The following is a 23,703-nucleotide window of genomic DNA, read 5'->3' as shown; positions in this document are numbered from 1 at the left end:
CGAGGGAATGGGGTCAGACCGAGTCCGGCGGAGTGACCGGCAATATGTCTACCTCGCGAATAGATGGCTGCCCCTGGAGCTCGTAAATGCACCGGGCCACGTTTTTGTTCACTGATTTTCAGTGTTGCGTTGTGATGTGCGGTCTTGAAGACATGATTAGGGAAGCCAGCCAGCCAAGCTGTCCAGTCGGCCTGCAGTAGCATACTCGCCGCAGTTGAGTAGGAGCAGGCTGTTGGGCAGGCCAGGCAGCGCTAGCCGAAGATCTCTCGAACACTTGCGCGCTGCAATCCACCAGAAACACGGATCCCAAGTCATTGTATCGCACCGCCTCCGACGACAAACCCGGAGCTCGGCGCGTCTCCACAGTTGCGTTTCCTCCCGTCTCCGGCAGGCGGCGGCGCGCACCAACAGCCGCAGCGCGTACGAGCGGTTCGTGGCGTCCAGACATGACCACCATCCGCGAGTGCACGCTTCGCGGCCAGTTGCAGCTGGTGGACGGCGTCACGCCCGTCGACATCAGCCAGGTGAGCCGGCCAGCGAGATCGTCAAGCGCTTCGCCACCGGTGCGTGTGTTAGAGGCGTGATGAGGGGAGGGTGCTGATGAGGCGGGGATACTTGCGTTGTGAAGTGGCCCAAGGACGGGGGGGGGGGGGGGCAGGGCCGGCTGTGAAGTGGAAAGGAGGTGTGTTAATCGGTGCGTGACCATTGGCCGCATGGCTGAAGGTCAAGTTCAGCCGATAAACGGAGATGATCTAGTGGATGGAGACTTGTACTTCGTGACCTATGGCTGTTTTATATTTTCCTTACAAGTGTTAGGTTGTATATTGCAGAATGCAGCGTAAGTGGGCTGCAAAATGACGTTGCTCGTCAAAGCCCTTTCTGCCGCACTTCCGGTGGTCTGCGTCTGCTGACAGTTCGGTCTGTTCGTCGCCTAGAATCACTGATGATACGATAGCCTCACGATTGTGCAATACTCCCCCGCAGTGACAGCACGTTCACGTTGTTACACTCCACCAACAACGCTCTCCGCCTCCAGGCGCCATGAGCTTCGGCAGCATCTCGATCGAGACGCACACCTCGCTGGCCATCGCCATGAACCGCGTCGGCGGCAAGTCCAACACGGGCGAGGGCGGAGAGAACTCGGACCGCTTCATCGTCGACGACCCCAACTTCAACAAGCGCTCGGCCATCAAGCAGGTGAGCGGCGTCGGCGAACAGCGGCACCGCTGCTGAGCTCGTGACGGTGGTCTGGCTGCGGGTGCCGGCTGCTGCCTCTCGTACTGGATCAATCTGGACTGGATGGAGCAATCCACAGACATTCTGAATATGCTGCTGAGTGAGGTGCTGATCGTCGCTGTCGCTGAACATGCACTCAAACGAAATGGTCTTCAAAAACCAAGCATGCATATGTTAACAAGATGTCACTGCAAAACGCTGTATCCAAGAAGTCGCCAATATTATCTTTGACACTTTTTCGCCGGTAGTGTAACGCAGGAACATGGCTATTAAGAAGTGTACATCGAGGTTCCAGAGGCGGAACGCTGTCGTTTCGCTCGCTGTCGTCCGACAGAGGCCCGTAACGCCGTCGTTTCGCTCGCTGCCGTCCGACAGAGGCCCGTAGCGCTGTCGTTTTGCTCGCTGCCGTCCGACAGAGGCCGTTCTGCCTCAGGTGGCGTCGGGACGGTTCGGAGTGACGGCCACGTACCTGGCCAACGCCAACGAGCTGCAAATCAAGATGGCACAGGGCGCCAAGCCCGGCGAGGGAGGCGAGCTGCCCGGACACAAGGTCAGAGGGCGATGGGGCCACGATGGTGTCACAATGGTGGAACGGTGAAGTCACGACACATGATGTTTGTTAAGCACGGCGAATTGGCATGTTTAAAAGTGCGACAGGCTGGGGGTCGGGATCGGTAGTTTGGCGTGCCCTGGCTTTCTTTGGACACGGACATGCTCTGGTTAAATGTATTCATGCCATGATCGTATCCTGGTGCGAGCATCGGTGAGACTACCGTGGAATGGAGATTACTAAGAATATTAACGAAGTTGCTGAAAAATTGAATACATATGCGGCATGAAAAGTTTGCTACGTGATGCCGTGATACTGAGAAGCGGACGATGCGTGTGGAAATTGGTCGACGGTAAGGATAATGACCTTAGGCCTTGCACATAGCGTGCTGTCTTACGCCCTTACACTAACCGCGACGTCGTCGGCTGTTCTCGCATCGGAAGACAGGGCCGCCGGCTTTGTTTTGGGAGCACAACCCGGCCGTCTGTCAGCCGACGTCCCCCATGCCGATGCACTCTACACCAGTGGAGCTGTTGGGACGCGAGCGTCTGGTGACCCGTGACCCGTGACCCGTGACCACCGGCGCCAGGTGTCGGAGGACATCGCGGCCACGCGCCACTCGGTGCCCGGCGTGGGTCTGATCTCGCCGCCGCCCCACCACGACATCTACTCGATCGAGGACCTGGCCGAGCTCATCTTCGACCTCAAGTCGGCCAACCCGGAGGCTCGCATCAGCGTCAAGCTCGTCTCTGAAGTCGGCGTCGGCGTTGTGGCCAGCGGCGTCGCCAAGGTACGCGCTGGCTGAACTCGCTGGAGGTGCTGGGGCTCTGCTGATCACTCCCGGTGTCACTTCCTGCCGACTTTCCTGCTTGATGACGTTTTGCGAACGGATCGCGGGACAAAGGGCCGGCACCATGGCAGGGCTCTGGCTTCCAAAGTCAACTCTGGGTGGGTCTCGCAGTATAGATGGAAAGCATGAAGCGGGGCTGATGCTGTTGGGCTGAGCAAGCATATGTGGGCTGTCGAAGCCGCAGGAACGAGGTCAGACTACCGAACCAGGATATGGACCACGGCTGAATGCCGGAGAGTGTGCAGCCTGGGTCATCGTTGTTTCAAACTTATACAAGTACTGTCAGTCTGTTGATTCCGTCGTAGGGCGCTTATGTAAAAGTACCTTGGTTGCAGTTTGTGGACATCCTAGATATGATGTTTTGTTTTCTCACGACACCAATACACTTTCTCCTCACAACTTCCGACCACGTCACAGGCAAGTACCACAAAACATGGCAGAAGCCAGCCTCTGACCCGCCACTGCCCCCCCCCCTCCCCGGCAGGGCAAGGCGGAGCACATCACCATCTCGGGCCACGACGGAGGCACGGGCGCCAGCAGCTGGACGGGCATCAAGTTCGCCGGCCTACCCTGGGAGCTGGGCCTCTCGGAGACGCACCAGACGCTGACGCTCAACAACCTGCGCTCGCGGGTGGTGCTGCAGGTGGACGGACAGATCCGCACCGGTGAGCGACAGGCCTGGCCGGGTCACACAAGACGGCGGGTGGCCGGGTCACGCGCAGGGAGCGGGTGGTGCTGCAGGTGGACGGACAGATCCGCACCGGTGAGCGGCGGGCGTGGCCCGGTCACGCACCGGGCCGGCGAGCGGGGGCGCCGAGTGCAGACGCTGGAGTGTGCAGCAGGTTCACTCCGCGGTAGATTACCGTAAGCCCTGCTGACAACTGTAAAGATTACATCGTTCACCGCGTGTTTTCTCTGTCGTGATGTCAAACATGTCTGTGTGATATGATGTTATGTTTGACATGAGTCGCGCATGCGTGGCTCATCACGCGTTTTCATCTGTTCCATCACCCCGGCTATTTCTCGCCCTGCTCCACGCACGGCCACGTCACCGACTCTCCCCACCAGGTTTTGACGTGCTGGTGGGCGCGATCCTGGGCGCCGACGAGTTCGGCTTCAGCACGGCGCCGCTGATCGCGCTCGGCTGCATCATGATGCGCAAGTGCCACCTGAACACGTGCCCGGTCGGCATCGCCACCCAGGACCCGGAGCTGCGCAAGAAGTTCGAGGGCCAGCCGGAGCACGTCATCAACTACCTGTTCCTGCTGGCCGAGGAGGTAGGGCTGGGGGGTCGGGTGGGATTGACGTGATGATGTGGCAGGATAGGAGAGGGTAGGAAGGATAGGATAGGATAGATGAGATAGGATAGGATAGGATGTATGACAGGATGGAATAGGCTAGGATAGGAATAAGGTTAGGATAGGATAGGATAGGTGGATAGGGATAGGGAATAGGATAGGATAGGATAGGATAGGATAGGATAGGATAGGATAGGATAGGAAATAACCAGGATAGGGTGGGATGGAAATGTGATATTATTGGGTAGGGTTTGGTAGGATATGGTAGGATATGGTAAGATCTGATGGGATGGGATGGGATGGGATAGGCAGCGTCAGGGGAGCTCGGCCTGAACGGGTAGCCGCAGCGTCCGCAAGCGCAGGTCGTCCTCTGAAGACGACTTGGTGACGCCACGTTTATCTAGTATCTAGTAGTTTATCCAGTGCCCGGGACCCAGTGTATGAGTGACCCAGCGTGGGAATGACTTGAAAGTGCGTGCGACCCAAGTGAGCATGTGACCCAGCGACGCTGCATTGCTCCGAGAGATAAGAAATGACGTCCACGATTATGATCTTCGGACTATTCCCGTGACCTGAGGTCGCATACCGCCCATGGCTCTTGTCCGAGTCGCAGGCGTTTTATTTTGGGTGTATGCCAGATGCGACCCAAGCTTTTACTCGCACGCCGGTGATTTTTCCAGCACGATAAAAAATGCGATGGTTAACATGGTGAACTTAGCTCATTTAATGGGTAGTGGACAGTGTTAGGAAGCTGCCGTAAGGGTTCTGAAATCGCCCAGTCTTAATCATGCCCACCCTTTTGAATGACTCCTGGCGTTTGCAAATGGACACCATGCAACGTGGCTTTTTAGGTGCGCGGCTACATGGCCAAACTGGGCGTCACCAAGTTCAACGACCTCATCGGCCAGACGAAGTTCTTGCGCATGCGCGACGACCTGCCGCCGAAGACGAAGCTGCTGAACTTTGCCCGGATCCTGCTGAACGCTCAGGAGCTGCGTCCCAACACCAGCATACTGGGCGGGAGTGTGGCTCAGGTGGGCTTCCAAGCCCTGCACAGCGGCGTCACCTGGCAGGCCGTGACTTGGCGGTTCAGCTAGATACGAATCTGATGGGCGTTTGCGCATGCGTCTTGCTGTTGACTGAGACGCGAGGAGTCTATCTTCTGTTGCCCTGGAGCTTTTGGTCTTACGCCCTGCTCAGCCAGCCTGTGTCAGCCTGTGTCAGCCTGTGCATCTCATCCCGGCTGTATGTGGTTATTGTTAATCTGCCGTCCAAAGGCAGAAAGGTCTAAAAGCCATCAGCAAACATAACTCGTCAGCCTTTTTGCCTTTGGACGGTAGCAGTGGGTGGCGGCATTGTTAAGGTTGTTGTGCGTGTGGCGTCAGGCTTTTCACTTTCCTGAACAGATGATAGCGAATAAGGGCCATCAAAAGACAGTTCATTTGACTGATGTCACCTGAACTGCGTTTCCCAGAAGCCCCACACTGCCTTCGTGAGCAACTGCCAACGTGAGCGATCTATCGATTGTCTTCCATTCCACTGTTGGGGGCCCCTCTCACTCTCGTCACTCTCCGCCGCTCGCAGGACTTCAGACTGAGTGAGCGCATGGAGGAGGGCATCATCAGCCAGTGCATGGACGTGATTGAAGGCAAGACGGACCAGGTGCACATCGACAGTACCATCTCCAACAACTGCCGCACTTTTGGAGCCACCCTCAGCTGTCGCATCGCCAAGTAAGGAAGGCCACACCCTGAGCTCTCGGTACCTTATCGTGGGCTCCGTCCGTTGTGTGTCTGTGTGCGCGCGGCTAACTGGGTGTCCTCTGGGGAAGGGAGGCCTGAAAAACAGATACGTCCACCCACTGGTCGTGACCCTGACCGGCTGGCCTCTCCTCACCAGGAAGCACATGGACGCGGGCTTGCCGGACAACAGCATCCAAATCAGCCTGAAGGGCTCTGCCGGCCAGAGCTTCGGCGCTTTCTTGTCGAAGGGAGTCCACCTGACCCTGGAGGGCGACGCCAACGATTACGTGGGCAAGGTGAGCTGCAGCGGCTCTGGGTACTGGCTGGTGATCGTGCCGTGGAGGAAATCGCAGAGCTCAAATGCTGCCTCCTGGGCTCAAAAGGGGCTGAGCTCAGAAGCTTGCAGCTCGTTAGCTGAGTGCTCCTGGATTTGCTGAGTTAAGCTTGCTGGCAAGAGCCAACACTGAGGAGAAGCTGCCCAGTGTTGCGCCTTTAAAAAGTCATGCAGATAACCAGTACTTGACACCGCCCTTTATACATAGTGAATGTTTCCACTTGAACCACTTAGCCAACCAAACGTGCTCCAAATCGGCCGCCTTTTGAGCCACCGACGGCTGCTGCACAGTTCCCCACTCCGAGCGGGGTCACGCGGTGTGCTGGCGCTCCCCGCGTAGCCGCTGGTCCCCTGAACGCCGCCTGCCCGCCGGCAGGGCCTGTCCGGCGGCGAACTGACCATCTACCCGCCGACGGGCATGTCGGAGTCATTCCGCTCCGACGACAACATCATCGTAGGCAACGTGTGCCTGTACGGAGCCACGTCCGGCCGTGCCATGATCCGAGGCCAGGCCGCCGAGCGCTTCTGCGTCCGGAACTCGGGCGCCACCGCCGTCATTGAGGTGAGTTCCGCCGCGGGAGACGAGGCTGGTGTCCGCCGACACTCCGACATTTTATGTTGTAATTGCCACAAGAAAGCGATGCACAGTCGTTGCTAAAAATCCGGGAGGTTTATCTCCCTTTACGTGTATTATTTCCTACATCCCGTATCTTAACCAGTTAATTCCAATCTCTTAAAGTTAAGTAGCCATCATTTGCCACCAACAAAGGCAAAAGGCCCCGATCTTGTGACTGGTCTGCGTCAGCTGAACACCACTGCTGCGTCCCCGTCCGGGGCCGTTGCCCGAGTGTCCTGAGACGGCGCCACCTGTGCCGGCAGGGTGTCGGCGACCACTGCTGCGAGTACATGACCGGCGGCCGGGTGCTCATCCTCGGCGCCACGGGCAGGAACTTCGCCGCCGGCATGTCCGGAGGCATTGCCTACGTCTTCAGCGAGGTGGCCGACGACTTCCACCAGTAAGCGACTGGTCGGATCAGATCTGCAGGCAATTGACATGGAGTTTTGTGAGATTAAAAATTGGTATTCTTCACGTGCTCAAGCGTTCTGACCAAAAGAGGTACTTAGAAAAACGCGGATATGTATGAGTAGGGTAAAATAACTTACTGCCTAAGCAGTAAACTGTTCCTCTTCTTCGCTTAGTCTACCATCACTGTACTTGTGGTCTTGTTTTTTCCCGCATGCTCAGCGCAGGCCACCTTCCCGGTCATCTAGACTGACGTGTGACCCGTGTCTCAGGAAGTGCAACATGGAGATGGTGGACCTGCTTCCCATGGACAAGGACGAGGACATCATGTTCGTGGAGGCCCTGCTGCGGGAGTTTTCCGAAAAGACGGGCTCCAAGGTAGCGCTCAAAATCCTGGAGAACTGGCCGGAGAACGCCAAGAAGTTCACCAAGGTGAGATTCGCGACACAGACCGGTTCGGAACGGCGACTGTGCACCGCCTGGAACGCGATCGGGAACTGCTTGGCACCCCGTCCGTTCGAGCTAGTGTGTCTGGCAGGCCGCCGTGAATGCCGAGCCGAGTGTCACCTCAGCTTCCGTGTCTCTTCCAGGTCTTCCCGTACGAGTACCAGCGGGCCCTGCGCCAGCTGGCCGAGGCGGAGTTCAAGAAGAAGCAGCTGGAGAAGCGCAAGGAGGCCAAGACCGAGTCGGACGAGGAGCCGGACGTGCTGGACATCGAGGACGCCATCACCGACGCCGAGAAGGAGGCCAAGATCCTGGTCAAGCTGGACAAGATGAGGCGAGTGGAATGATGGTGGTGTGGACCAAGAGTAGATGCGTGGAGAAAGTATGCCATTGGAGATTGAAACGGCGAAGGGCGGATAAAGCATAATAATTACAACATTTACATGCATAGTCTTGCCAAGGTTTTGAGCGCATGGATTGTATGGCTCCCTGCGAATGTTTTTTATTTCTTTGCGATGTCATGAAAAAGGTGCTTTCCCATTTCACCTGCTGCAGCCCTCACACGCATCAGCCTCAGACTGTTGCGTATACTTTGTCACGTGACCATGCACGGTGTCGACAGGGGCTTTATGAAGTACGACCGCGAGAAGGTGATGTACCGGCCGGCGAGCGAGCGGATGCAGGACTGGGGCGAGATCTACAGCCACAAGTCGGTCAAGAAGGGGCTGCGCAGGCAGGCGGCTAGGTCAGTCACACCGTCGTCAGCTGGCCGGCCGCGGTCACTCGTTCCCTCCAAAGGCCTGGGAAAGGCACCGCGCCAGCGTCGTGAGTTCACACAAAACGAGGTTCACGTCCGCATGTCAGGCGCGACATTTGGTCAGACGTGAAGCATGGGCCGTGAGTTCGCTCCTGCGGCGTTACACCCTTAAAACAGCTCTAGAGTAGCCTCAGAGGTCATACATACGACTATCACGTCGGTATTGGTACACGTCAACACCTACGGAAAACATGGGCTCGGATCCAAGTGAATGTGCCTCCCGCTGTCTAATGCGACTCGCTCTCACCAGACCCGCTGTCTCTCCGCCTGCAGATGCATGGAGTGCGGCACCCCGATGTGTCAGAGCACCACCGGCTGTCCGCTGGGCAACATCATCCCCAAGTGGAACGATCTCGTCTACAAGGGCCTCTGGCAGGAGGCGCTGGACCATCTGCTGCAGACCAACAACTTCCCGGGTGAGTTGGACGTTACTCGGCGACCGTCCCAGGCTCGGGCGTATGACAGTAGTCTGGAGAAGGATCGATTGCTGTAAAGAAAATGGTGTCGACCTGATGATCTGTGCAAATGCATAAACATGCTGTAAATAAGTGGATGTGGATTGTTATTGAAATACGGAGGGGAGAAAACTCGATAACTTTGGTCGTTCGCGTAATTAGGTAGTTTTTGGAGGCTGACGCCTGCCTCTTCGCTCCCCTTTTTCCAACCTTTCCACAAGTATCCGATCTCACGCGTTGAAATCTCCGGCGCCCGTCCCGACCCCCGTCCCTAACGCGCTGCCCAGACCCCCCGTCCGGACCCCCGTCCCTAACGCGCTGCCCAGACCCCCGTCCCAACCCCCGTCCCTAACGCGCCGCCCAGACCCCCCGTCCCGACCCCCGTCCCGACCCCCGTCCCTAACGCGCTGCCCAGACGCGCTGTCCGGACCCCCCGTCCCCTCCGTCTGCGGTACCGGTCGCCCGGTCTTCGGCAGAGTTCACGGGTCGCGTGTGCCCCGCTCCATGCGAGGGCGCCTGCGTGCTGGGCATCATCTCGCCGCCGGTCACCATCAAGAACATCGAGTGTGCCATCATCGACCATGGCTTTGAAATGGTGAGGCGACTGCGCGGACAGAAGCCATGGAAATTAGAACTGGGAAACTGTGGCTGTACTGCTGCTGCAAAACGTTTTACAGTTTTCTTCTACACTGCATATTTCGTCTGTCTGTTTTGATGCTGGAGCACGTTTGCTGGGACGTCGATGAATCGGGACATTATTTTTACTAACTCCGCAGCGTAAAACAGCTTCATCGCAGGAGTGGTTTGGCTATGCCTGACGGACGCATTTATTTTGCCTTGAGTGCCGACCCCTGTACTCCTGCCCGGCCCGCTGGCTCCCCGCGGCCCTGTGCCGCTGACCCCCTCCCCCCTCCCGCCACCAGGGCTGGATCCGTCCGGAGCCCCCGCTGACCCGGACCGGCCGACGCGTGGCGATCGTGGGCGGCGGGGCCGGCCGGCATGGCCGCCGCCCACCAGCTCAACAAGGCCGGCCATACGGCCGTCGTCATGGAGCGGAACGACCGCATCGGCGGCCTCCTGCAGTACGGCATACCCTCCATGAAGCTGGACAAGGAGGTGGTGCAGCGGCGCGTGCGCCTGCTCGAGGACGAGGGCGTCGCCTTCGTCACCAACTGCACTGTTGGTGTTGATGTCAAGCCGAAGGTGGGTAGGGGACGGCTGAGGGTCGCGGCGGGGTCAGCCCTGGCCGGCCGTGGCAGGGACTATGGGCGGAGGCTAGGAGGAAGTGGGTTGTGGTGGGGACGAGGATTCCTGACACTGGTTTCGCTTCTGTCCCGGGCTAGGGCGCTACCACCCTTTGCGGCCTTCAGCATTCCGACTCCCATTACTGGCTGTGAACCCTTAAAACAGCTGCTGCTCGCGGGTTTTCCAACCCGCGTGACAAGCTCCACGGAGACTAACGCCAGCATCGGGGCCTGGCAGGAGCTGATGGACGAGTACGACGCCACAATTCTGTGCACGGGCGCCACGTGGCCGCGCGCGACCTGCCGATCCCCGGCCGCAAGCTGGACGGCATCCACTTCGCCATGGAGTTCCTGGAGACGTGGCAGAAGAAGCAGATGGGCAACGAGATCGACGAGTCGCGCCTGCTGGCCAAGGACCGGGACGTGATTGTGATCGGTGGCGGCGACACGGGCAACGACTGCATCGGCACCTCGCTGCGACATGTATGGAGCGGGCGGGCCTCGACTGCCGCTCGCTCACTCACTCACTCACTCACTCACTCACTCACTCACTCACTCACTCACTCACTCACTCACTCGCTCGCTCACTCACTCCTCACTCACTCACTCACTCACTCACTCACTCACTCCACTCACTCACTCACTCACTCACTCACTCACTCACTCACTCACTCACTCACTCACTCACTCACTCACTCACTCACTCACTCACTCACTCACTCACTCGAGTTCTCGCTCACTCATTTCACTCACTCACTCACTCACTCACTCACCCACCTCACTCACCTCACTCACTCACCCACCTCACTCACTCACTTACTCACTCACTCCTCGCTCACTCCAAAATTCACTCCGACGCTCACTCACTTCAGCACTCACACATCTTCAATGTTGCTGTGGACTGCCCGTCTGTTCATTTGTGGCATGTGTGGTGTTTTGCCGAATACTCCGTATTGGATGGTCGGTGTCGCCAAAAGTGCGAAATCCCTCCTAGACTGCTGACCTAATCTGAGCTCTTGAGCGGACTGGCTGCGCAGTGTGGCTGCGAAGAGTGCGGACTTCAAAGGATGACAACAACTCGGAAGATGCAGGAGAGACGAGAAGCGGGGCGTGCTCCGCCCTTCTGCTTCGCCCCAGCTAAACCCCAATCATCATCATCATCATCATCATCATCAGCTGACGATTCCCTGTGCTCCGCTACGTTCCAGGGAGCCCGCTCCATCACGGCGTTCGAGATCCTGCCGCAGCCGCCGGACACGCGCGCTCCCGACAACCCCTGGCCAGAGTGGCCCAAGGTGTTCCGGGTCGACTACGGACACGAGGAGGTCAAGGTATGACGTCATACTCCCCCCATCGACACTGAGGCCCCGCGTCATGCTATCTGTGGAGGACTTTTGATTCGCTACTGCTCTTGTTCACCGATGACGCTCCTGTGTGTGCGAGGGTGGTCACCACTGACGTCTGATTTTTGCCATTCTGTAGCCGTGACGGTACCACGAACTTTTGAGTTTCTTCACAGGCGATCTTAAAGCCTTAGCATGGTGTGACTCATGCTACTTCTGTCTTGCACCCTCAGTACTTTTGCACATATTTTAAACTTTTGTCGTCACTGGGCGTCATGTCGGAGCTCTCAACAGTTAAAGACGCGCGCAGACGAAGTGGGCACCAACTGACCTGTATGCACACGCCATCATAGTAGTACCACCAATCGACCTATAAGATCATGCGTATAGACCATGTTGCCCCCAGCTAACCTACGTATACAAACCACGAAATCACCCGTCGCCGGCAGACCAAGTTCGGCCACGATCCGCGCCACTACTCCATCATGTCGAAGGAGTTCCTGTCGGACGACAACGGCCGGGTCTCTGGGATCCGCACGGTCCGGGTCGACTGGGTCAAGGACGACAACGGCCGCTGGCAGCTCAAGGAGCTGCCTGACAACCGAACAGGTGCGGCCGCCGAGCGGCCGCGAGCGAGGACAATGCCGGGGGAAACTGGAGGGCGTGGCTGTGGTGCAAATCGGGTATCGATGCGGTCGGTGGATTTCCGACCATTGCTATGCATTGCGTGTCAGTTAAGGTGAGGTAGCGCTTGGTCCCATAGGGCACATTGGGTTCAGCTGCCATTGGCGATGAACGCAGACATTGGCGTAAGTTCACTCTGCCAACGAAATGACTCACGATCAGGAGAGGTTCGCTTGCGAAAAGTTCATCAGGTGGTATGGCTGGCAAGAAGCGCTTATCCGTAGCAAATGCCTGTCATGACCTCCCCCTCCCCCTTCCCCTCGTTGGCAGGTGTTCAAAGCGGACCTGGTGATCCTGGCCATGGGCTTCCTGGGCCCGGAGGCCGACATCATCAAGCAGATGGAGCTGGAGCAGGACGGCCGCTCCAACATCCGCACGCCCGACGGAAAGTACTGCACCAGCGTGCCGGGCGTGTTCGCCGCCGGAGGTGAGACGACTGGGCGTGCCGAGCCGCGCGGCCGGCGCCGTGCTTGTGCGCCCAGTTTGAAGGCGAGTGCTTTGGTCATGGCGCCCTCAGAGTCGAAGTGAACGCGTCGCGATCCTCCGCGTGGCTGAGTTAGTCCAAGATGCCGGCACAGATGGGTGCTGTGCGCTTGACTCCCGCAGGAAGCCAGCATGGACTGGGCTCTGAGGCTCGGATGTGGTGTCTGTGTGACCGCCTTTAGCAGTCATGCGGTCTCCAGTCATGGATATGGTTATGGAAACTGTATCGGCGGTCGCCACTCCTGATGATGTGCCTCGCGCTCCGTGGTTAGTCAGTGATTGGGCAAAAGGTGCACTTTAAACAGCTGGTTTAACGTTATTGGCACCAAACTGCGGGGATCGCTTCGCGTACCCCGGATTGCGACCTCCGGCCTCCACATCGCTCGTTGAGACCCTCCTCACGTCCCTTTCAACATTCCCCGTCCCCACTTGCCTTCACACGGATCACTACGGGCGCGTCACTAGGCCACCAGCACGTGCGGTTGTGCGGACGTCTCGCGCAGGTTCTCCGCCGGCGGGATGGCCCCTGACCCCCGCCCCCCCCCCCCCCGCAGACTGTCGGCGCGGCCAGTCGCTCATCGTGTGGGCCATCTCGGAGGGCCGCCAGGTGGCGCGCGAGGTGGACGAGTTCCTCTCGCAGGGGCTCACCATGCTGCCCGGCCAGGGTGGCATCATCCGCATCCCAGCACTGGGCGAGAAGAAGAAGTGGGACCCGCTCGAAGACTACGAGATTCCCGTCTGAGTCGCGCCGCCGCCGTCGGGGCGCTCAGCGGCGCTAGTGTAGCGGGCGCGGCGCGGCTGCGCGAGGGCTCTTGGAGCAGCGCGTCGGTGAGCTTAGTTCCCCGTGGGTCGTGTTCGTGTGAGGCGCAGGGGAGGTGCAGGCTCCATGCGGCCGGACGCCAACGTAGTGCAGTCTCGGTGCCCGCCGTGCGCCGGCTTAGAGTCGTTCGAAACGGCGCTCAGAAGTCTAGATGTGTCGTAGCGCCTGCCCAGATCGTACCCGCGTTGGTAAGGTTTCCGTGATGAGCGTTGCCATGGTCACCAAGCGAGGCCACCGACGGTGATGGGAGGCGTCGGCTCACTGAGCATTGCTTCCGAGTTTGGTGTGGCCGGATAGTCTCTCCGATTTGCTGCGTTTCAGTCCACGGCTGCGGTGATTGATGGCCGGTGTTGACCTTCGTGTGAGCGCGCGGAAAGCATGGGATGCGTCAAGCACGTCCACGGTTTTGGGCAGTAGTGCAGCCGCTTTATATTACGAATAAACGGTTTCTCGTCACTGCAGGACCGTGTCCATCAATGCTGCTGTCACGCTGTAGCTGTTCGTGTCCTGCTGTGGCAGTTAATGTCTTGCTGTGCCTGCTGCTGTCGTGCTGTGGGCTTCTCTCCGGGCAGCCCGCAGCGTACCGTCTTCCAGCCCCAAGCAGCCCACGACACACGTCTCCCGGACCCCAGGGTCACTGTGCGCGAACGCGAACTACGAGTCAAGTCTGTTGTAGGATGACATGGGAGTGAACGAATGTTAGCTGTTGTGGCTGCCTCATATATAAAGCAACAATAATACACGTACTCGCGTGGCGTCGTGCTTCAGTTGATCATGCTATTAGAGCCGGCTTTCAAAACCTCGCAAGGTTGCCTGGCTTTGGTTTGGATTGTGCTAGGTCTGCGAATTGGACTCGAATGTCACATTATTTCACCGCTATATTGCGTCCCACAGCGACACTGCTCTTCAACTGCATCAGCGCTCTTGCTCTTGAAGGCTGCGTAGAGACCCATAAAGTGCGTGGTTGCCGGGGATTCTTCACGTACGCTCCACACGATGGCTGAGCCAGGGCTCATGACCTCGAGACAATTCAGCCGGCATTCGGGATGGGTGGAGAGCCTCCTTGAGGGGTCAGGTGATGCGTTATGTCGGCAAGACCGCAGCTCGAGACACGACGTTTGTATTGTGTGCGTGACATCAGTGCATCACACCAGACCGTCGCAGCAGCCCCTGACGCCGACGCAGTGCAGCACGCTACCTTCGTGGGCTGCTTCCTGATACATGGACGACCATTTGCCGGCATATGTTAATGAACTGTTGGTGTGCATTTATAGACAACACAGCAACAAAAGAAAATAAAACAATAGGGATATGCAAATGGGCGAAATGATTTAGGACGCGTAGGTGCTACGTGTACAACACCTCACTGCTGTGCTGACTGCGATTTTTTGTATCTAGGTCCGTGATTATACGCGTCGTATCCCGAAACACAATCATACACGCGTGCAAAAATGCTACATGCCAGGTTGATATCTTCCCAGCCCGTTTATTCAAGCGCTGAGTTTATTGTCTGCGGGGTCTGGCGGCGTTGCACAGATATTTTTCTTCAGAGTGGGGGAGGAGAGGGGGAGGGGGACGTTTAGGATTACCAGAGCAGAAGCCCGTTTGGCAGCCCATCTACAAAGCAACATTTGTAGATCCGAACAACATCGTCCTGATCTTCTCCCTAGAGGGGGGGGGGGGAAGGGGCGCCGTGTGTTGCGTTTTGAAATGTGATGTGCGTTGTCAAATACGAGGATCTAAAGGCAAAAGATGCTCTGATTTAATCTCTTTATCCCGCTAGCTGATAAGACACGCATTTGACAGGACAGAAGACATTCTCCGCAAAGACCGAAAGGACTGAGAGCGTGTTCCACGCTCCACATCCACCTCTGGGACGTAGGATCCATCACGAGTGGAGAATGTCGTGAAAAATCGATGTTGCCAGGCTGTCTGAGCAAACGTCTTCTGATGTGATGATGCTAAAATTGCTTTCTCATGAGAAATGGCCTACCGATTCCACACTGCTCAGAGCGCGTGGATGAGTCCAATCTCGAAATCTACTCATCGTAGTAAAAAAGTACTGTTTGCAAATTGTAGAATCCTAGCTTCTCCTGACCTGTGAATGAAGCGCATGATGAGGCCTTCCAAGACTCGTCGCCGGCCGCAGCCGTCTCTCCTCAAAATACTGCAGATATTGCTACTGTTCTCTGAAATTCAGCGCAGTGGGACTGGTGCGATCGCATTTATCTACATTTCCTTTGCCATTCTAGGTTTGAAAGGTGCTCTATCCCCGTTTGCGTCTCATTCGTCCGCCCTTATCTACATCCACATGACGCCTTCACTCAGTCCTTCTTGGCGCTGTCTTCACCAGGAGTCATCGCTTTAGGACACCGCATATTTTGGAGCGTTTTTGCGAGCAACGCCAATAAGGCGCAATGTTATATCCGGTAAAGTTGGAGCATCTCGGCTCTGTTCCCCGTGACGAACACGAAGCCCCAACCTTACTGCCCCTATGCGGTGGAAATCTCCACACGCCATACTGCACCTTTTCCAATTCCAGACATCACATTCCAGAGTCCTGTGGACTGCACAACCAGCGCGCCCCGACGCCAGCGCCACCTACACCGCCGCCAGCCAACTGGCAGCCAAGCCTGCGGCGGGCCGCCGCCAGGAGCGCGCCGGTCGACCGGGCGGCCGGGTGCGGCGTGCCGCCGCGCTGCTGGTGGTTGTGGTGGCTTAGGCCGTGCTGGCTCATCTCCCTGCGTCGGCCCATGGTGGTATCGCCACGCAGCCTGTCCATGTCGCGCGACAGGCTCACCCCCCAGCGGAAGGTGTTGGAACGGACGCCGCCCGGTCGCTGCGGTACGGCCGGGCTGGCTGGTGCGGCGGCCGGCCGCTGGGCGGCGCCACGGACGCGGTCTGCCACGGCCGGGTCGGCCAAGAAACGCACGCGCCAGCTGGATTCCCGCAGGCGGTCGCATGCTCTCTTCGGCTGTAAGGTAAGCACGTCCAGAGAAGCGACCACCTCGAAGAAGTCCAGACAGCGACAGCCCAGCCTGTTGGTAGAAAAATGTGAATTGGATATCGGCGGATCACGTATGGAACGTCAACATAAATATCAGCCGAGCGGAGCCTTTGCAATGTAAACGTGAAACATCCGGCAGTCACGCCCTCCCTTGTGCCCCACATCCTACGTATTTACACTGGTTTGCCAGTTCGACAGCAGCTCCAAGCTTCAATATTGATACCGATAGGAGCGAACACTTACCGGCCCTGGGCGCTATAATGCGCCTTCTTCTCTTTGCAAGACTTTTCGCAGCCCCGCACCGTCTCGTTGAAGTCTGCCTTGGCAGGATGTTCGTCAAAGAAATTCGTTTCCACTTTGTAGCAAAGCGCCTTCTTAGAAACTGTAGCATATGGAAGCGCGTTGCCATCACACTGAGTTGCATAGTTGCATGGTGAAACCTGCTGCCAGATTGCGGCTTCAAAGAGAACAAAGCACATTAAGCAACTGGATTTCAGTGCTACATGAAGACGTATTTTGTCATAACGGTGGGTTCACAGTCTGCCATGTAACAGATTATGCTGGACGTTCCAAACCGTGATAGCTCGTTTGCGATGCCTCGGGATAGCGAATGGATCGCAACATGCGTCGGACATCAACGTACTTTTAAAGTCACTTAATCGAAAACATGCTTGCAGAAAAAAATCATAACATACAGTATGACATAAAATCGTTGTTGGAATAGGAAACTGGCACGCCAGTTTTCATGCATCGGCACGAGCACAAGCCTGAAATACATTTTTACGAACTTTCAAGAGAACTTATAGCTGCGGAAATTTCCCACAGGACCTCCTGACCCCCAGCAGCTCCACATTCTCACCATACACACCGCTGAGCTCCACACCCCCCACACCCTCCGTGTTCTCCACGCAGCCCACCTGCGCACGTCTGCTTGTCGGCGGCGAGCGCCCAGCCGGGCACGCACGAGCAGCTGCTGTTGGCTCCGGCCGACTCGCAGATTTGGCCGCATACCAGCCCTGACGGACCGCACGTGTCCGCCCATGCCCCTGCCCGAGCAGCGCCATCACGTGAGAGAGGAGACACACAGACCAACTCTGGCGGACCGCACACACCCGCCCACGCCCCTGCCCGAGCATCGCCATCACGTGAGAGGGGAGGCACACAGACCAGCCCTGACGGACCGCTCACGTCCGCCCCTGCTCGAGCAGCGTCATCACGTGAGAGGGGAGGCACACAGACCAGCGGCGTCCTTAACCATGCTCTCGCGTATATTTATGAGTGCACACTTGAATATATATGCACATATTTCTCTCTCCCTCACCCCTCACCCCAACTCCTCTGTCTCTCTGTCTGTCTGTTCGTCTGTTTGTCTCTCTCCTCCCTCCCCTCCCTCTCTCTCCTCTCTCTCTCTCTTCTTTCTCTCTCTTCCTCTCCTCTCTCTCTCTCTCTCTCTCTCTCTCTCCTCTCTCTCTCTCCTCTCTCTCTCTCTTCCCTCTCCTCTCTCTCTCTCTCTCCTCTCTCTCTCTCTCCCTCTCCACTCTCTCCCTCCCTCTCTCCTCTCTCTCGTCTCTCTCTCCCTCCTCTCTCCTCTCTCTCTCATCTCTCCCCTCCTCCTCCTCTCCTCCTCCTCTCCCTCTCTCCTCTCTCTCTCTCTCCCTCTCCTCCTCTCCTCTCCCTCCTCTCTCCCTCCCTCCTCCTCTCTCTCCTCTTCTCTCTCTCCTCTCTCTCTCTCTCTCTCTCTCTCTCTCCTCTCTCTCTTCTCTCTCGTCTCCCCTCTCATCTCCTCTCTCTCTCTCTCTCTCTCTTCTCTCTCTCTCTCTCTCCTCTCTCTCTCTCTCTCTCTTCTCTCTCTCTCTAAACCACCTGGTCGCTAAGATCGCAGCGGCTTCGTTTTGCTTATTAACCCTTTCGAGATGTAGTTTGATCTTTGCGGAATAAGTTGCCCTACTTCTGGGCTGTGTTTGTTTGATGGAAGAACTCAAAACCAATGCGAGAAGAGTCCAAGTAACTGCAACGCCAATTGACGTTTTTATGTTCCATCAGCTTTAACCATACAAAGATTACAGGCTCTACGAACAAGAAACAAGATAAAAATGGATGGATTAAGTACTAAAAAAATATGACATTTATCAAAAACCACGGATACCAAAAGTGGTTATTATTAAACTTATGCGAACAGGTTGTTAAGACATTGGTCATCAGGAAACTTTGCGCTTTGAGAGTTGCAGAGTGTAACAAAATGTGGCCATTAACAGTTACCTTGTTCAGCAGTCGATCAAGACATGCGCGGAGATATCACCAAACTTGCCCGAGCCCGTACTGCTGCTACTGCAGACATTTCAGCCCAACAAGCTGTACTTCAAGAATACCATGTCTCAGGACTACACGGCCGGTTGAAAAGGTCATCTGATCAATCTTCAGGAGCCCAGGGTTAGGTCAGCGGCAAGCCAGCGTCGCCAGGGCACCAGCTGAGGCGTCGCTAGGGCACCAGCTGAGGCTGTCGCAGGGCACCAGCTGAGGCGTCGCCAGGGCACCAGCTGAGGCGTCGCCAGGGCACCAGCTGAGGCGTCCCCAGGGCCCCAGCTGAGCGTCGCCAGGGCACCAGCTGAGGCGTCGCCAGGGCATCAGCTGAGGTTAATTATCTTAATTAAGTTAATAGAGTTAATTACCTACCAGAGTCCGTCACACGGTCCCCGCTTATGGAAAACAACCGGCTCGTGACACACGCCTTCTCAAACAATCCAACGTACTACACAGTGACAAGCGCCCTTTCGGACGCCTGCCCTCCACCCGAACTGCCATTGCGCCGGATTGACGACCACATTACTCAGTAGATGCATCACAACATATGTTCGGCACGGCAATCCAAAAACGAATATGAAATCTCCACCATGCCCAGCGAGTTACCAGGCAACAGCTGGTAGATGCCCTTACAATCGTTAACAGGTGCCGCAATGTCAGGCAGCTACTTGTGCTCGACGCTGTATGCATACATAGGCGCCATGGACCCATCTACCAACAGGCAAGTCAACGCGCGGGGAACCCCAGCCGGCTACGGGGGAACCGTAACCACGCTGGATTTGATCCCCGGACGAAGCTAGCATGCACGTATTGTGCACTTGGAAAAATATGTAACTTTACTGGGAGGTAAATTTACTATTTGAAATTAGTTTCCATTGTTTTTTGCCGGCACAGTATAAACAGCCTTATTCCCCGCAGAATCAGCAGGAGAATGGAGAGATTGACGGGATATTTGGGCTACATGCCTTTATCAAGACGAATTCGTTTCGAACGGCCTACTCAACAACTTACGAAATCATTTTTGTATTACCTGTGGGTGCCTAGTACGTGTTGCGTGTTTGTGAATAATGAAAAATGAAAAAACAAATACGCTGCGCTTTATATTTGTCATCCAACCTACGGCGTTGTAGCCTTGACTTTTCCGAAGAAGAATAGCTAGACATTCTATCAGTTAATCACAAAGTTTGGTGGGTGTTGCCTCACCTTACTCTGTGCGATAAATGTGATTCGGGTTATATGTCTAGAAAATGCAAACGGTTGACGAAACGCTGAAGGAATATGTGAAGTGTAACAGGAATTCAAACCTCCTGTACTCCTCTCGCAACGGGTGTTGCGTCTATCCCAAGACCAGGACAGTCTAGAAAGCAAGCGCTTAGTGCGCCAGATAAGAAATATATTTCGGAAGATGATAAATAACAAAGTCACGCTTATTTCTAACAACCAGTGTTTATTAAACCATCCGATTAAAAAAACGCACACACACACACACACGTATATATATATATATATATATATATATATATATATATATATATATATATATATATTACTCTTATTAAGCATTATATATATGGCTCTATTCGGACGCTGAAATTGTCAAAATGTATCGTGGTCTGTTGGTGTTTGTCCACACCAGCGATTAGAGGACATTGTCTTGAAAACAACTTTGAGACACTTATCGATTGAGCTGTCCCGCACTTCATAATCTATCGCTTAATGAGAGTTATTGCCAATAAACGATGCGATGGAGACGATTAAATCGATAGACAGCGGAGCAGAACGACAGAAATAGCTTTCAATAGCCTGTGCTGAAATTGAAAGGAGGAACCTTTGAACGGACGAAATTTGCATCATTTTTGTACGATATTGGGCCTGATCTAGCATTTAACATTAAAGTGAAGCTCTGATCGCGACGGTCAGGCTAGCCCGCAAATTAAGAGAGCCTCAAAAAAAGAAGCTATCTTTGCTAAATTTACATTGCGTTATCTTAAAAGAATTGGTTTCGTGAGAACGAACAAAGCAAGAAGCACCACGCAGTGAAACCTTCAAAGTGGATATTTTGTGGACGTGCACTTTGAGCGCTTTGGACGCGCATCCTGTTGTCTCAAGTTGCTGAATCTTACCGAAATTTACGCGTTGCGACAAGATGGTACCAGCGACTTGAACATTTCTCTTGCCATGAGTTTATCCGCAACAACTGTCATCCATTGCCGAATAGTATGGATGGTGTAACCATCCACGCGGAGTTTGTTAATTTTAATTCCGTAATCACTTGTAGCAAAGACATTGGGCAACTACGGAAAAGGGGCGTCCTGGGAGCTTTCCAAAAATTTTCCAAAGTCACGATCCAAAAAGCAGGTTTTCAACATCCATAAAATCTTGAACACTTGAAATGTTACCACTTTGCTCTCTATCTTCGGCCGCAACGCTGTCGACTAATGCACCGTCATGATGACAGCACTACTGCTGTATGCTCGCCTCCCATCAGGCACCACTGCTGTATGCTCGCCTCCCATCAGGCACCACTGCTGTATGCTCGCCTCCCATCAGGCATTACTGCTGCATGCTCGCCTCCCATCAGGCACATGCTCAGCAAACGCACGCCAAATGATCACACTGTGACTGCAAGACTGTTGGCAAAGACGACGCCAAACGAATCGCCGCTCCATATGCGTTAAAATCACCAACACAAAACAGGTGCTCACCTGAACTGCAGCCTGACAAACCGTGATGGAGACGGAATGAAGTACTGGACGGTCCGCTGCAAATGAGTTGTGAAAGCGAGGAAATTCGCTTGCCCGCAGTCTGCCCGTACAACAGCCCAGGTGTCACCCCTCATCCCTGGACCGCACGTTGTACGCCCTCACTGCGTGCGTCTCCCCCTCCCCGACTCAAAACGCATGCGGGCCTGCCCGAGCCAGGTTTATTAAACGCGCGTCAATCAAAATCAATATTGGTAATCACTATCCTGTCCAATGATGGTCTTGGGGCTGGGCTGTGCTCTTCTCGTGGGGTGAAGCACAACGAACTGGCATACCCTGTAATCCTTTTTTATCTCCGTGATCCAATTTCCTGCCATGCGTTTATCATCAAGATCAATGGATGAGCAAATGAGCAAGTGATGCTGCTATCGTAGCTGCCCCAAACGTAACTTCATGTCTTGTTTAGATTCACCTTTTCACAAGGCATGATGTGTAGCTTATATTCAAAATGGCCTATCAAATAGTGGATATGTGTTTCACTGGTGTCTTCGAAAAGTATTATAGCATTTAAACGAGACCAATGAGATGCTAGGCATGCTTGGCATCATGTCATCAACATGAGTGGGGGCGGGCGTGCGTAACAAGGTAGACTTAATGTATCCAGACTGGAAACGTCGCACACAGCAAACGATAGCGCCACGTGCCTCGCCATCTTACCGGTGAGACACATCAAGAGGGTCAGCACGCGCCTCGCCATCTTACCGGTGAGACACAGCAGGAGGGTCAGCACGCGCCTCGCCATCTTACCGGTGAGACACAGCAGGAGGGTCGGCACGTGCCTCGTCATCTTACCGGTGAGACACAGCAGGAGGGTCAGCACGTGCCTCGTCATCTTACAAGTGAGACACAGCAGGATGGTCAGCACGTGCCTCGTCATCTTACCAGTGAGACACAGCAGGAGGGTCAGCACGTGCCTCGTCATCTTGAGCCAGTGATGGATGGTCGAGGACTCGTGATCGACTGCCCCCTGGGACGGTGTCCAGCCAGCGGCCGCGCCTGTCGCGCCACCAGCGGAGAAAGACGGAACTACCACTAGCAGCCCCGCACCTTATATCCAATGCCGTTGGGCGGGGTGAATCGTAGACAACTGGACACGGTCTTCTGTTGGCGACAGGTTAGATCCTCGCATGCGGGATATCCCACTGTCCTCAGCTCATCGAGTGTTCCGGAACTTTCCACATCGCCAGCTGACATACCTCCACTACGCGGCCCTGCTCTCCTTCCACCTACTCTGTGATAATCTCTGCTCGATGTCTCTTCCACGGGCAATAACAACCGCCATTGTCTCCTCCACTGGTCCGTGCGACGGAGCTCCTGCGGCGCGCCGACCCGGCGACCCCATCCCCGCGCGGTCGGCTCCACGACTTAATAAAGGTGTTGACGAATTGTTGCACTGCACTGGCTATTTACGACGTTTTGTCTAATTTTATGCGTTTTTACTCGTGGATATCCCGCTGGGCGCAATCAACATTTTGACACCTTGCCGGTGCCCCGCTGGGCGGCTGATGGAGGAGCGGGCGGCCGCCCTCTCCCGGGGCGGGCCGAGATCGAGTCGAGAGATGCGAGCTGCGGGTGCTGGGACGGGACGGTGGAGAGCCCGGTTGGGAAGTCCAGACGGAGTGACGAAGAACAGGGACGGAGAGTCAAGGACGGAAAGAGAACGGCCGGGGGTAGGGAGTACAGGACGGGGCGGTGGAAGTCGTAGCTGAGAATCCAGGACAGAACGACAGAGCGTGGGGGACGTGGGGTGGGTCCAGGACAGGGCGACGGAGCGTCGGGACGGGGGTGAGTCCGGGAGGGAGCAACAGCACGTCGGGACGGGGGGGGGGGGGTCCAGGACAGGACCATAGAGCGTCGGGACGGAGGGGGTCCAGGACAGGACGATAGAGCGTCGGGACGGGGGGTGGGTCCAGGACAGGGCGACAGAGCGTCGGGACGGGGGGTGGGTCCAGGACAGGACGATAGAGCGTCGGGACGTGGGGTGGGTCCAGGACAGGGCGACGGAGCGTCGGGACGGGGGTGAGTCCGGGGAGGGAGCAACAGAACGTCGGGACGGGGGGGGGGGGGGGGTCCAGGACAGGACCATAGAGCGTCGGGACGGAGGGGGTCCAGGACAGGACGATAGAGCGTCGGGACGGGGGGTGGGTCCAGGACAGGGCGACAGAGCGTCGGGACGGGGGGTGGGTCCAGGACAGGGCGACAGAGCGTCGGGACGGGGGGTGGGTCCAGGACAGGACGATAGAGCGTCGGGACGGGGGTGGGTCCAGGACAGGACGATCTAGAGCGTCGGTACGGGGGGGGGGGGGGTC

The 23,703-nt window shown here is 56.1% G+C and overlaps 2 protein-coding genes across 2 annotated transcripts in view; one reads left to right on the top strand and one right to left on the bottom strand.

Moving 5' to 3' along the window:
- The window catches only part of LOC119102368 (putative glutamate synthase [NADPH]), a 17,727-nt gene extending 3,942 nt beyond the window's left edge, over positions 1-13,785 (top strand). Inside the window, 27 exon segments of the mRNA XM_037225737.1 lie at positions 392-442; positions 444-522; positions 525-563; positions 1,037-1,197; positions 1,670-1,786; positions 2,376-2,576; positions 3,121-3,305; positions 3,359-3,399; positions 3,705-3,913; positions 4,786-4,968; positions 5,519-5,667; positions 5,834-5,972; positions 6,387-6,572; positions 6,890-7,026; positions 7,307-7,466; positions 7,625-7,812; positions 8,101-8,223; positions 8,569-8,711; positions 9,227-9,345; positions 9,674-9,733; positions 9,735-9,953; positions 10,233-10,286; positions 10,289-10,477; positions 11,203-11,325; positions 11,787-11,943; positions 12,290-12,448; positions 13,059-13,785. Of these exon segments, the coding sequence (XP_037081632.1) occupies positions 392-442; positions 444-522; positions 525-563; positions 1,037-1,197; positions 1,670-1,786; positions 2,376-2,576; positions 3,121-3,305; positions 3,359-3,399; positions 3,705-3,913; positions 4,786-4,968; positions 5,519-5,667; positions 5,834-5,972; positions 6,387-6,572; positions 6,890-7,026; positions 7,307-7,466; positions 7,625-7,812; positions 8,101-8,223; positions 8,569-8,711; positions 9,227-9,345; positions 9,674-9,733; positions 9,735-9,953; positions 10,233-10,286; positions 10,289-10,477; positions 11,203-11,325; positions 11,787-11,943; positions 12,290-12,448; positions 13,059-13,246 (3,759 nt within the window). The 3' untranslated portion in view covers positions 13,247-13,785.
- Positions 13,786-14,158: 373 nt separating this feature from the next.
- On the bottom strand, positions 14,159-22,343 carry LOC119102367 (uncharacterized). The gene is made up of 5 exons (XM_037225735.1): positions 22,277-22,343; positions 17,249-17,377; positions 16,575-16,713; positions 16,257-16,362; positions 14,159-14,164 (listed from the first exon to the last, which is right to left on the bottom strand). Exons 1-5 carry the CDS (start codon positions 22,314-22,316, stop codon positions 14,159-14,161), a joined length of 420 nt encoding a protein of 139 aa, XP_037081630.1. The 5' UTR covers positions 22,317-22,343.
- Between the last annotated feature and the right edge of the window lie 1,360 nt (positions 22,344-23,703).

This window comes from Pollicipes pollicipes, unplaced genomic scaffold, assembly GCF_011947565.3.
Source record: "Pollicipes pollicipes isolate AB1234 unplaced genomic scaffold, Ppol_2.1 Scaffold_5724;HRSCAF=6776_pilon_pilon_pilon, whole genome shotgun sequence".
NCBI lineage: Eukaryota > Metazoa > Arthropoda > Thecostraca > Pollicipedomorpha > Pollicipedidae > Pollicipes > Pollicipes pollicipes.
Note: the sequence above shows the minus strand (reverse complement) of the source record. Positions and strands in the feature narration are given on the sequence as shown.

Coding starts and splice junctions, on each gene's coding strand:
- LOC119102367 (XM_037225735.1), bottom strand. CDS start 22,316: ATGACGAGGCACGTGCTGACCCTCCTGCTGTGTCTCACTG. Junction 16,714..17,248: donor CGACAAGCAGACGTGCGCAG/GTGGGCTGCGTG, acceptor CATATGCTACAG/TTTCTAAGAAGGCGCTTTGC. Junction 16,363..16,574: donor CATTATAGCGCCCAGGGCCG/GTAAGTGTTCGC, acceptor TTCTACCAACAG/GCTGGGCTGTCGCTGTCTGG.